The sequence below is a fragment of the Aethalodelphis obliquidens genome, unplaced genomic scaffold (assembly GCF_003676395.1).
Source record: "Aethalodelphis obliquidens isolate GAN/ISIS:26980383/991018 unplaced genomic scaffold, ASM367639v1 scaffold20, whole genome shotgun sequence".
Taxonomy (NCBI): domain Eukaryota; kingdom Metazoa; phylum Chordata; class Mammalia; order Artiodactyla; family Delphinidae; genus Aethalodelphis; species Aethalodelphis obliquidens.
The window spans coordinates 11,303,106-11,316,497 of NW_020837964.1; the positions used below are offsets into that span (position 1 = coordinate 11,303,106).

The 13,392-nt window shown below is 39.0% G+C and overlaps 1 protein-coding gene across 7 annotated transcripts in view; it reads right to left on the reverse strand.

The window, feature by feature from the left end:
- CNTNAP4 (contactin associated protein family member 4) overlaps positions 1–13,392 on the reverse strand; it is a 262,365-nt gene that overhangs the window by 46,945 nt on the left and 202,028 nt on the right. For all 7 annotated transcript variants that reach the window (XM_027119209.1, XM_027119210.1, XM_027119212.1 and 4 more), the window contains 3 exons: positions 9,935–10,132; positions 5,507–5,663; positions 992–1,119 (listed from right to left, as the gene is read on the reverse strand). In XM_027119209.1, the coding sequence (XP_026975010.1) occupies positions 992–1,119; positions 5,507–5,663; positions 9,935–10,132 (483 nt within the window). The remainder of the gene's footprint in view (positions 1–991; positions 1,120–5,506; positions 5,664–9,934; positions 10,133–13,392) is intronic.

A 13,392-nucleotide genomic window follows, 5' to 3' on the forward strand; every position in this document is an offset into this window, starting at 1 on the left:
AGAACAGGAAGTAGAGGTGATAAAGATTAGGGATGGTAGGTATAATGGCAGACCGCTTTTTTTTTTTTCTTTTTTTTTTGCGGCACGCGGGCCTCTCACTGTTGTGGCCTCTCCCGTTGCGGAGCACAGGCTCCGGACGCGCAGGCCCAGCGGCCATGGCTCACGGGCCCAGCTGCTCCGCGGCATGTGGGATCTTCCCGGACCGGGGCACGAACCCGCGTCCCCTGCATCGGCAGGCGGACTCTCAACCACTGCGCCACCAGGGAAGCCCTAGGATATACTTTTAAGGTAAATAAATATTTCTTCTATTTGCATTTTAAGTTCTGGAAATAACTAAAAGCAAAAATGATTGACGCATCAGTCTCTAACCTAGCTGACTTCAGAGAGGTTATAAATGGATACGTATGCTAATTTCATTCCCTGCTGAAAATATGTATTTTCTATGAAACTATATTTTAACTAAAAAATTCCGGTTTAGAGTGTTAATACATTGAATATACAAAACAGCAGGTACCACTGATTTAGACTAAAAACACACACACACAAACTGGGAAAAAAAATGAGATTAAAAGTTGAAATGTGTTTGATTAAACTAACAATTGATTCTACTGATGTTCTAATTTCACCCCAGGCCCAACAGTATAAAACTCACCATACATACTTGATAATTTTATGTAGCACTGAGGCCTTCCTTTATAGACAATGGCATGCAGACATTTAGGAATGATGGAGTGAGTTTATGAACCAATCAAATAGAAATGCTTTGTGGTTTCTTTCTCTTGGACTCGTAACAAGGTTTGCTGTAACAGCGCTTATTCCTGGGCTTTGCATTCTATAAGGGGCGCTTTGTTGATTGACTATAGGAATGATTTCAGACACTGCTTATGAGTTTTCACAAGAGAAGTCTGATTAATTATTATAAGATAGAAACATGGTTCTTAAGTGACATCACTTTCCTCAGACATGTTTATGGCACGTCGCCACCACTTACTGTCTCCCCGGCAGAGCAGAGGCCCTAGTTTATAGGCTGCTGCTGAATGTGGTCGACCGGTGTCTGTGATCACAATCTTAGTTACTGGCAGATGTTCTTTATAAGAAAGGAATCCAGTGTCATTGGTCCTAAAAAACAGTAACAACAGCAAGATTCTTAAAATTATTCTGATGAACATAATTATAAAGTAAACAATAGTCCTTATTGCATTTCAAAGCCAAGATGTTCTGAGCTAAATTTGCACACACAGAAGAGTCAGGATCAAATTACTCATCTGAGAATGGAAAAATATGGCAACACTTTAGTGTCCTTTGCAGACAGAATACAGTTGGTGATTTTTAAACTCTGTTGGCCGTTTTCTACCTTTTAAATGAGATGGTTAATCCACTGCCATTTAGTGTAATAATTGGTAGTGTGTTTCCAGATCTACCGTGTTGGTATTTGTTTCTTATTTTTTTCCCACAGGATATCTTGTATTTTTGCTCCGCCTTTCATGCCTCCTCTTGGCTTACTTCATATTGTTTTGCATTCGATTTTACTTTTTTACTCACCCTTTAGCTATATGACTGTTTATTGTATTTTAATATTTTCTTCATAGATTATAAGACGCATCCTTAATCCATCACAGTCTACTTATATTTTATGTTGTATTACTTAATATAAAATGTCAGAAGCCTACCATTGGATAATTTTTAACATCCTTCCCTACATAAACACCTGTTCTTTGTGCTACGGTTGTAATAATATATTTTAAATCCAGATGTTATAAACTTTATAATTTAATTTACCTAATCAAGAGAAAAATTTAAACACTGGCTTTTACATTTACTGACATATCCATGATTTCCAGTGCCCCTCATTCCTTCCTGAAGATCTGTGTTTTAATCCGGTGTTAGTTCTGTTTAACCTGAAGAATTTCCATCAGTATTTCTTACGGTACAGTTGTGTTGACAACAGATTCTCTCAGCATTTGTTTAATCTGAACAGGAATTTATTTTACTTTCATTTGTGAAATGTATTTTCGTCCTGTAGAGAATTCTGGGTTGACAGTGCTTCCTCTTCCAGCACACTAAAGGTATCATTCCATTGTCTTCTGACCTGCGCTTCTGATGAGAGGTCAGCCTTCATTTGTATCCTTATTCCCCTGTATGGAATGTCTTCTACCAGATTCACCCAAACTGGCTACTTTGAAAACATTCATCTTTATCATTGGTTTTTGGCAACGAGAACAACAAACCCAGGTGTGTGTTTCTCTGGTTTTTATTCTGCTTGAGATCTTCTGAGTTTCTGGAATCCATACACTGAAGTTGTACTAGTTATCTACTATGGCATAACAAATTATCCCAAAACGCAGTGACTTAAAACACGACGTTTTACGGTCTATGATTCTTCTGATTTATGATCCTCTGTCTCAGGGTCTCTCCCAAAGAAAGACTATACTCAAAGTGTTGGCAAGGACTGCAATCAGCTCAGTACTTGAGTGGGGAAGGCTCTGTTTCCAAGCTCACCCTGTGGCTGCTGGCAGTACTCTACTCCTTGCTGGCTGTTGGACTGACAGCCTCAGTTATTCACTGGCTGTTGGTTGAAGGCTACCCTCAATTCTTTGTCCACGAGAGCTCACGACATGGCAGATTGCTATATCGAGACAAGAAGGCTAGAAGACGCAGAGAATTTTGAGCAAGTCAGAAGTCACAGTCTTCTGTAACCCAACCTCTGAAGTGATCTCATCACCTTTGCCATATTCTGTTCTTAAAAGCAAGTCACGAGGTCCATGCGACATACAAGAGAAGGAAATTACACAATGGTGTGAACAGGCAGTGTGGAAAATCGGGGGCCATCTTGGGGGCTTGCTTCCAGAGATATTTATTAAGCAAATCTGAGAAATTTTCAGCCATAGTTTCATCAAATATATATATATATATATATATATATATATATATATATATATATATATATATATGGCCTCATTTTATTTCCTGCCCTTCTGGGACTCCAATTTCTTGCCTGTTAAATCATTGATATTTTCCCACAAGCCACAAAGGGTCTGTCAATGTTTCTTTCAATCTTTTTTTTTTCCTGTGTTCTTCAGACTGAATTTCTACTTACGTATCTTCAGGTTTACTGAAGATTCCTTTTGCTATTTCCCATAAGAGTTGAAGTCTATCCAGTGAATATTTTACTTCTGATGATGTTGTACTTTTCTGTTCTAAAATCTACATTTGCTTCGTTTTTTCTTTTCTTGTCTTCTTTTTTTGGCAGCGTTGGGTCTTTGTTGCTGTGTGCGGACTTTCTCTAGTTGCAGTGAGTAGGGGCTACTCTCCGTTGCAGTGCGCGGGCTTCTCACTGTGGTGACTTCACTTGTTGTGGAGCATGGGCTCTAGGTACATGGGCTTCAGTGGTTGCAGCACACGGGCTCAGTACGTGTGGCACACAGCCTTAGAGCGCACGGGCTTCAGTAGTTGTGGTGTGCGGGCTCAGGAGCTCTGTGGCACGAGGGATCTTCCCAGACCAGGGATCGAACCCATGTCCCCTGCGTTGGCAGGCAGGTTCTTAACCACTGCACCACAAGAGAAGTCCCTACATTTGCTTCTTTAATAAAGTTCTCATTTATCTGCTTAGAATACCCTTTGTTCACTTGTGATTATTTTTACCTTCAATTCTTCATACGTTTTTTAACAGTTGCTTTAAAGTTTTTGCCTGCTGATCAAACACCTGTGTCCCAGGGCCTGTTCCTAATGGCACTTTTATTTTCTTGACTTTGGATCAAAGTCTACTCTCTTTTGGAATAAGCAATAATTGTTATAATATTCTGGATATTATGGGTGATACATTGTAGAGACTCTGGATTCTGCTGTCATTCTCTGAAGACTTCTTTTGTTTTCACAAGCAGTTAAATCACAACCTTATCACAATAATGGAGGTTTTACTTCATCAGGGTGGGCCTGTGTCAGTTTCACTTGTAGTTTTCAATCATACTCAGTTCTCGGACATCGTCTTTGCTGTAAAGGCAGTGGACCTTCTGTCATTTCTATGGAAAGCTGAGGGCTTTACAAAGCCCATCTCAATTAATGAGACTTAAGCTCTAAATTCTGTCTCTCCTCTGGTGGTTGCTGCTGAAATTCCTGTGTGGCTTGTTCAGTTTCCCAGCTGCATCTCTCTGCTTGGTTCCTAGAAATCTCCCCCGTGCATGTGCAGCTCAAGGGTCAGGGGTCTGAGAGGAGTTGACATAGTGGTCTCCCCTCAAGTGGTTTTCTCCTTTCTGACATGTCCAGAAATCAATTTCTAGTCATTCTGGCTGCTCTGAACTTTCCTCTGATACCCGCCGCCAAAAAAAATCTAGTATTCTCTTTGAGTTCTAGCCACTCCATGGTAGGTGGTCTGGTGAGTAGCCTCAAGGAAAAGGCACATAAACATAAATCTCACCCACTTAAGTTCCCTTCTTTTAAGGTTTGAAGGCTCCCAACCCTGGTAGTTTCTGCCTACCTTTGGTTATTCTCCACTTGCTACAAGTAGGTGTTTTTAATAAATAGTTTTCCTGGGATTACAAATGTTATCTGGGGTTAGGTTAGTTCTATGCAAGCTACTTAAGCATAAGCAGAATTTAGTATGAAAAATTTCAAAGTCTTATTTTTAAAAATTATTTTTGATGAACAAAATGTCATGCAGACATTGGAGAGTTATTGGTGATTAGATTAGTTTAAAATTTTTTTATTCACATTTCAAAATACATTATTACTGTGTGGGCATTTTCTGTGAAGGCAGCGAGAAAAAAAAAAGTATCTCCCAAAGGAGTAGAAATTTTGAAAAATCTTGAGTAAGAGAGACAATATTCTTCATACTGAACATATAACAATAAGAGTATAATCAATGACTCCATATAGAGGCCTCCTTTAGGGTATTCTAAAATAATCTGGTTTTTGATGTTTGACAAATGAATAAATGGAATGTCAAATGAATAAATGGAATATTTCAAGCTCGATTTTCAAATCCCTAAATATTATAGATTTCCTTTTTCAAAATATGATAAATGGAATATTAGTTTTTCATAGCATAGTGTATCCTTTAAGAAAATAAAAGAGCTACATGTTTAAATAATTGTGGGAAATTCTAAGTTTATATATTTAGAGGTTTTATAGGCAGATTATTGAAGAGATGTGTTAGTAATTAAAGGCTGTAAATATATTTTGAGAATAATACAATTCTTTATTATACTTAATTTTAAAGAGAATGATAATTGAATTAAAATGAAAAGCAGACATGAAACAGATGCCTCTGCTTCATCATATTACAGAAATAAAAGGTGTATGACTCATGATCCATTACCAAAAAATTCAAATAAAAAGATAGTGATCTTACCATTTAGAATTCAGATTGTAATACATTTCATCAAAACGTACCTTTAATTTCTTCACTGTACTACCTTGTTTAGTATCTGCCTACTTATATGTGTTTTGAGTGACTCATTTAAAAGAATAATAAACTTGATTTTGCATAAGGAAATCATATGGAAATCACCATTCATTCCGGTCAGCATCGCAGTTGCAGTAATACTGAGAATCGATGCAGGTCCCCTCTAATCCACAAGTACATTTTTGAGGATCAGGTAAAGAACCTCCCCAGTAAGTTTGTGTTTCATTGGTTCTTCCAACCCACCAGCTCAGAGGGGTTCCATCTGAAAGACAAAGGTGAGAAATGTGACATCTGTTCTATACCCCAACCCTTCCAGCCAGTATAATTCCCTCCTTCCCAAGTCATTAAAAAGAATAAACGGAGAAAGATTGATTTGATGTAGTGATATTCCCAACACTGTAATTGATGGCATTTCCTTAAGAAAGTTTTTAAAAAGATATTTCATTATTTAAGCTTAAATGATTGATATATTTTTCTTTGAGTAGAAAAGAAACAGCAGTTCCTATTTAATTCAGGCATAATAGTAAAAAAAAAATGTATTGAGAGCAGATCACACATGTAATTTTGTTCAAAATAATTTTCCGAAACAAGAAGGCATCAAATTATAAACCACAGTAATTAACATATGAGAAACAAAATTGATTTGAGATCATGAAATGCCCATTAAAACATTATGAAATGCTATGTAAAGTTAGTGATTTATCTCAAAATATTTATTGGCTAAAAATAAACTAGGTGTTTATTAAACATTAGGCATACTACAGCATTCCCTTGCTATGATTTAAGATATATTTGAAAGTGTGTATTTTTTCTTCCACTTATGGCTTGGCTACTTATTTGAAGACTACAGAAATAACACTGAGATATCTTTACGCCCGAAGCAGATACTCCACTCAAAAACAAAGTTTCCCTTAACCAAATGCATTTATCTCTATGATGAATGTTCAGCGACCAGCTCCTTCACAGAGCTAAGACTAAACATGATGCCAAGGAACTAGAGCAAAGAATAGACAGAACATTTAGATGCGGCATGCAGGCAATCTGTCTTAGGGAAAAAACAAGTTAGAGAGGAAAACTCATAGTCACTTGAGAATCACGGCATGAGAAGAAGGTGACATCAAATCAGTCAGCTCCTCAAAGGTGCTTGATCATTCTTCCATTGACTTACAAACCTTTTAAGTTGCTGCCATTAGCCCTACTTTTACTAATTTCTCCCTACTTACAAATGCCAAAGCTCATAAAAACTTATTATTAAATTGGACCTGTGCTGATGCAAACAACCTCTCTCCCAGCGTTGCTATACATTCCTGTCCACTATGCCGGGAAAACAAGGAGTTGTTGGAAGCTTGTGTTATGCATTAATTAATATCAAGAATCTTCATCTTCTTTAATTGCATGATTAACTGATCAACTGAAGGAGAAACCTGCTTGAAGCATTTAGTAGATCTATTTCAACATACTGCTTAAAACGTTATGTGTTCATAGATTTAAAAAATAAATCATTATTCCTAAATACTGAATAATATTTTCGCATCTAAATTTGCTATCTCCCTGGCACTTCCCTAGTGGTCCAGTGGTAAAGAATCCACCTTCTGATGCAGGGGACGCGGGTTCGATCCCTGGTCAGGGAACTAAGATCCCACATTCTGTGGGGCAACTAAGCCTGCGCACCACAACTATTGAGCTCGTGTGCTTCAACTAGAGAGCCTGTGTGCTGCAAACTACAGAGCGCACACACTCTGAAACCCACACCACAACTACAGAGCCCAGGAGCCCTGGAGCCTGCGTGCCACAACTAGAGAGAGAAAACCCGCACACCACAACTAGAGAGAAACCTGTGTGCTGCAACAAAAGAGCCTGCGCCTCAACGAAAGATCCCGCGTGCCTCAACAAAGATCCAGCATGACGCAACTAAGACCCGACACAGCCAAAAATAAATTATAAATAAATAAGTAAATAAATAAATAAATTTGCTATTTTCCCTACAAAGTAGAAACCACTTAATGTTTTAAAGATACCAAATACCTTCAGTTTCCTCCAAGACTTTTTGAAGTGTCCTAAAGAATTTACGTAAGTATAAGGAAGAATTAAGAAAAGCATGAAAAAATTTTAAAGTTGAAATTAAAATGATAAAGTATCAGAGATCATGGTAGATCATTTCTATTCTCAGAGTTAAAATCCCAAATGGCTTGAGTATTCGTATTGAGCACCCTTCCAGTGTGCTGAGCTGCAGACCCACAGGTTGCCGGAAACATTTTCATATACATAAACCTTTATTCATCCACAGTTATGGCACCATTATTACTTGAAGCTGCTATATTCTCAAGATCTGAAACTGTAAATTTAACTTGTCTGACACCACCTTCCTGATCTTCCCCATACACTTCTTACTGTGACCTCGAAATCCAAATTGTTCCCTCTTTTCCACCTCAGATCCATTCTACATGAATTCTAGGGTCACAGACCTGAGGAAAATCTGTGTATCTAACAGTTATCCTCATCATCTGTTCTACAGCCTTCTAGAGTTTACTATTCTCTTTACTAGTGGTTGCCAAACACCTGGGAATCCTTCACACTCCTTGTTGTCCCCTTGACTTCGTGTGGTGCTCACTCACTAACATTCTTGGGGATTCCGTGTTCTGGTTCTTTTAGACTTTGACTCATTTGTGATTTTGATGATTGTCTTTCCTTTCCTTTCTTCTCTAGTTAAGCAACTCAGTTCATTTTGTTCCATCACATTCATTTTCCCTTCTAAAATTATGGTTCTCATTCTTCTTAGAATACACTTCTGTACTTGCTTATCTATTTTTCTTTTTTAGATTCCAATATCAATATTCACTAATAATGAACAATCAGCTGCATGCTGAACTGGTAGGTTCACTCTAACCATGATGCGCTGGAGAGCTGGGAACAGAGGAGCTCACTTCATGCACTTTGTATGTGTTATGCCACCCAGCCACGACCACGCCCCCCTGAGGTTGGTATGATTGGCCCCAATTCAGTGACGAGAAAACAAAGACTGAGAAATACTCTTCTATCCAAGTTCTGTACCTAATCAACAAGAGACCTGGACCTTGAACCCAGATCTCTCTCCCCACCTCTAAATCTTATGCTCTTTGCACTACAACTATCTGATGGTCAGTCTCAGATGGGATTGGGGTTTCAGGGGGTTAAGATTTGAGGGGATACCAGCAAGATGAGAAGAGTTAGGAGGGGTTAAGAGGCTGAATGAGAACATTCTGAAAAAGAAGGAGGAGGAAAAGGAGGAAGAGGGAGTGGAACTCAGGCATATGGGAGAAAATGATCAGACTGGATTAAGTGGGTGGACAAGTAAATAGGATTGGGGCTTAACTGGAAACAAAAGATTCAAAGGTCATGCCAGGAGTTCAAAATTTTTCTGCATGACCCACATAACACATGATATTCACATATGAAACACATTTCATTTTAAAGTTCTTGTCATTCTGTCTGGAACGCCAACCTCTCTTAAGGGAAAGGGAACAAAGCAGCTTTATTGCGCAGATGTCTTAGAATCTTCTCTGACTACTGAAGAAAAATACACCTGATTACTGCTGCTAGAAAACAGTGTGCTGGGGAGCGGCATGAAGGTTCATAGGCAAGTGAGTCCAGAACACGCAGCTGAGGTGTCCAGACGGAAGAGTCCGTACTGGACAGAAGAGCTAGGAAGGCACTGGAGCTTCTTAAACAGTAAAGTGTTGTGATGGAAGCAGTGTGTTTCTTACAGGTGAATTCTCTTCATGAAGATTAATCTTTTGGATGATACAGTGGGTGGGCAAGAGATATGGACTGATGACCGGCTGAGAGGCCAGTAGGAAAGATCTTGCAGTAACTTCATAAATTAGGTCATTAAAGCCCGCGCTAAGGCAGAGCTGGTGGGACTCAAGATATTGTCACATAATGAGATGCTCTAAAGGGAGAAAACACAAGACCAGAACCATAATTTAGGAGCAGACTGGTTATTAAAAGTAGAGTAAAAGAAAGAGTTAAACATGGTTTTCTGATTCCTCTTTGAGCTGCTGAAAAAAAAAAAACCTGTTTCTAGCAGACTGTTCTAATTTTCAGTTATACCCAGAGGGTAACTGTCAACAACCCGTGAAACAGTCACACAGAATAGTCACTTTCAGAAAACGAATTCATATTTTTATTAACTCTTTTCCATGGTAAAAACCAACCATATGTGTCACTTGCCCTTTAGGAGGGATCAACACCGCGCATTCATCGAGTGTCAGAACAAAGCCCTTCTCTGTGCAGTTCTCTGATTAAGGGCAGGCAGAGACTCTAAAGACAATCAAGGCTTTGAACAAAGCTCAGCGTGAACTGACCTTGTTCTCTTCTTCAGACAACAGCATCTCTGTGACTTCCAGACTGCGACACGTTTGCTAAAGACACAGGGAGCACACACACTGGGTGGCTCTAGGCCTCCACCTTGGCCGACTTAAACTCCGCAGGAGCTGGTTAAGTAAAACACCCTGTGCGACGTGTGTAGGGGGACAAACGCCCCGATGTACTTACCTTCCTTATTTACAAGTCGTGACTTCTTGCAGTAGTAGGTCAGCTCCTGTTCACAGTGCTCCGCACGGTTAACTGTGGCCTGCAGTTGCTCCATGCTGGCCACGTAGTCGAAAAATCCAGCATAGGGGTTCTCTGGATTGGTACTGCGGACTCTTGTTACATCGGAGCCATTGTGCTGGATGATGGCCCACGCAGTTTCTTGTATGCAGAAATGGGGGAAGAAAGAGAGGAGACCATCACTAGTCTGCAAAAGTTAAAATAAATAAAGAAAATCAAAATCACCTTTTATCTGAGTCAAAGTTTTCTAGTCATCAAACCTCTCTGAGAGGTAGAATCAACACAAATGGATTCTTAAAACTTTTAAATTATAGTAAAGTGACTTTTTTCCCTGAAATTTATACGATTGCCACGCATTTGCAGCGTTTTTATTCTACTTTTTCATATTAATTCAGCCAGAAAATATTCATGGTGAAAAATGTTAAGAAAACTGATTATTAAAATTTGTGGTGCATTTCATCAAATCTGACATTCTGCTTTTAGAAGATGCGTCATTATTTTTCTTCAAGAAAGAAAAAAATGATGCTATTATAACTGTAAAACGTTGTTATCGCACCCTGAATTCAGAGATGTTACAATATGAAAAAAAATGTATCTTTGAATTTGTAAAATATTTTAAATGACATAACGTAAACAATGACTTTTCTAGTCTTATTGTATGCTGCCAGCAGAAAGAAAGTCAAACTTTTATGGCCTGTATATATACCTCCCTTCAGACAATTTTTAATTATGAGTGTACATCTATTTCTGTTTTACACCAAGTTTTGGATAGAGGATTTTTTCATAACATGGGAAAATGTACAAAATATTTAAGTGGGGAATGCAGGATACAAAACTATATATAATATGATTATGATACACACACAAACACACACATCAATATATATTCATCGGACACAGATGTTAGGAAATTACACCAGAAATACATCTATTTCTTTTAAAATAAAATCCGAAATATTCATCTTGGTATCATGTGATGTGCATAGTTACGCAATGCAAATAGGAAGTTACTTTTTTTTTTTTTTTTGGTGGTACGCGGGCCTCTCACTGATGTGGCCTCTCCTGTTGCGGAGCACAGGCTCCGGACGCGCAGGCTCAGCGGCCATGGCTCACGGGCCCAGCCGCTCCGCGGCATGTGGGATCTTCCCGGACCGGGGCACGAACCCGTGTCCCCTGCATCGGCAGGCAGACTCTCAACCACTGCGCCACCAGGGAAGCCCCAGAAGTTACTTTTTTGAACATGCAGTACAGCATCAGCAGCTCAACTAACACAAGAAATAATGTATCTTTGAGTAGGTGCTAGAGCTACCACTATTAGCACCTGAATGTCTGTAAACATTTCAATCACACTGATTACCAAAACTATTTAGATGAAACAAAAATCCGACAAGGTTTGTAACAGAAGATGGCATATTGTATGTATCCTTCAACTTTCCCAGCAATAAATTTATTATATTTACTGTGATATACGCAGACCCAAGAACACATTAATCAAAAGGCCTCCGATTTAATAGGTGAGAAACAGAGTGGAAGTTGTCAAAACTCTGCTATTAATGTGCTGTTAAATCACATAACTCTTCTGTATTAAGAAGAATATTCCAAATTGGAGGAAAAGAGTAGGTACAAATCCCCGCCAGCCTCTTTTTAGCTAATACACTCACATGGATCAACACAATCAAAACAAGAAATTTCAGTCCCACCCGTCTCCTGGTCATCAGAATTTTGAGTAGAGAGGCCTGTTAAATAAATGAGACGGGAGGCAAATTTGACAGCCTTACTCCCCTCCACACGTGGATCATTATTTTCCTCTGAAACAATAGCTGTTACTTTTATTTCCACCTTGCATTTCAGCTCACCAAAGCGCTTTAACAGTAAATTATTTTCCTTAAAGAGGACATGATATATAAGCTCATGAAATTAATTATGGATGACCAGACAGTAGTACAGTGGAGAGATCACCAGGAGACCTGAGCTGCAGATCTGCCATGTGTCTGTGCCCTTAAGAAAGTCAGGCGAAATCTCAGCCTCCATTTCCAAATTTGGAAAAAAAAAAAAAAAGGGCAGAATATAGGGGGCAATATATTAAGTCTGAAATTCTATCATTTTAGCCACACAATCTTGACTATTAGAAATTTAAGATTATTAACCAGGCAAATCTGTTAGCCTAGCCTCTGTTGGACTCTGCTTTTATTATTCAGCAGAATGATTCATCTTTTCTTGTGGGGAATCAATGGCGTGCATGAAGCAGCTCATCTCTGGCTGAGTAGCTGCTGAAACAGCAGGACAATAAACCTCCTTGAAACCTTTGTCTCTTTGCTTTTTGGGTCACCCTGAGAGGGACTTCCCTATCGCTTAGCATCCACTGGGTCATGAAGAACACACTGTGTTCTTGTAAGGTCTCTTAAGGTATTGTAAGAAATCCAAGGCCATAGGTGCATGACAGCTGTTAAAGGGCTGCTCAGAGAAATGTTTCCTTTTGAAATTCTAAAATTTCCATATGATAGTTTCTGTAAGTGATTTCATTTTCTAGTATAAAGTGCTACAAAGGAGGAGGCGGTGCTTATCAGATAATCAAGATGTCCAGGGCAAAGCAGAGACAATGAAAGCATCACAATGGATTCTGAGCAATGGAAACGAGAGCCCAGCATCCATGCTCCAAGTCGCATGTGCTTTACTAATAGAGGAACGTCTGCAAACTATTACACTGTTCTTTCGGACGTGATATCTGATATTTCTACAAATACCTATTTAGAAATCACAACTACAAAAAACGTAGCCTTCACAATGCGTAATTCAGTATTTTGTGATTTAATCTATCTGTTTTTCCACTATTAGAAGACTGATAGGTTCTGATTTGCTAACTATAGTGTCTCCAGCACGTGGGCTTGGCAAGTGCTGAAAAAGACATTAGTCACTGAAGGAATAAACATGTGAATGAATAAAAAACAAAGTGTTGTCCAGACTAGAGCACAGCCTTCCAGGTTATCTGGTTGTGATTCTGTGGTGGCTCTGAGATTTTCATTGCCTCTTAACTATTTTAGAACTTTGTAAACAGGAGACATCTGATGCAACTGCAAAATAATGATAAGGCTGAAACTGTGAAGGGTATGAGACATCCCACTTGCAAGCTAACAAGTTATCTTGCCTTCTACACACATTGTATCTATCTATCTTTAACTCTCTCACTCTCTCTAGATGCAGTGAGTGCCAGATGCACCTCAGCCTACTGGAGTTGTACCACGAGAGAGGGACCCCCAAATTACAAGACTTGGAGCTTATAGAGGATGGCTGGCACGTCTCCACCCCGACAAAGAGTGAGAGAGGAACTCTGCAATGCAACAAATCTCTGAGGAGAGGGCGGTCAAGTTCTTAGGTTTTACAATGTAGGTAAATACCTCTGG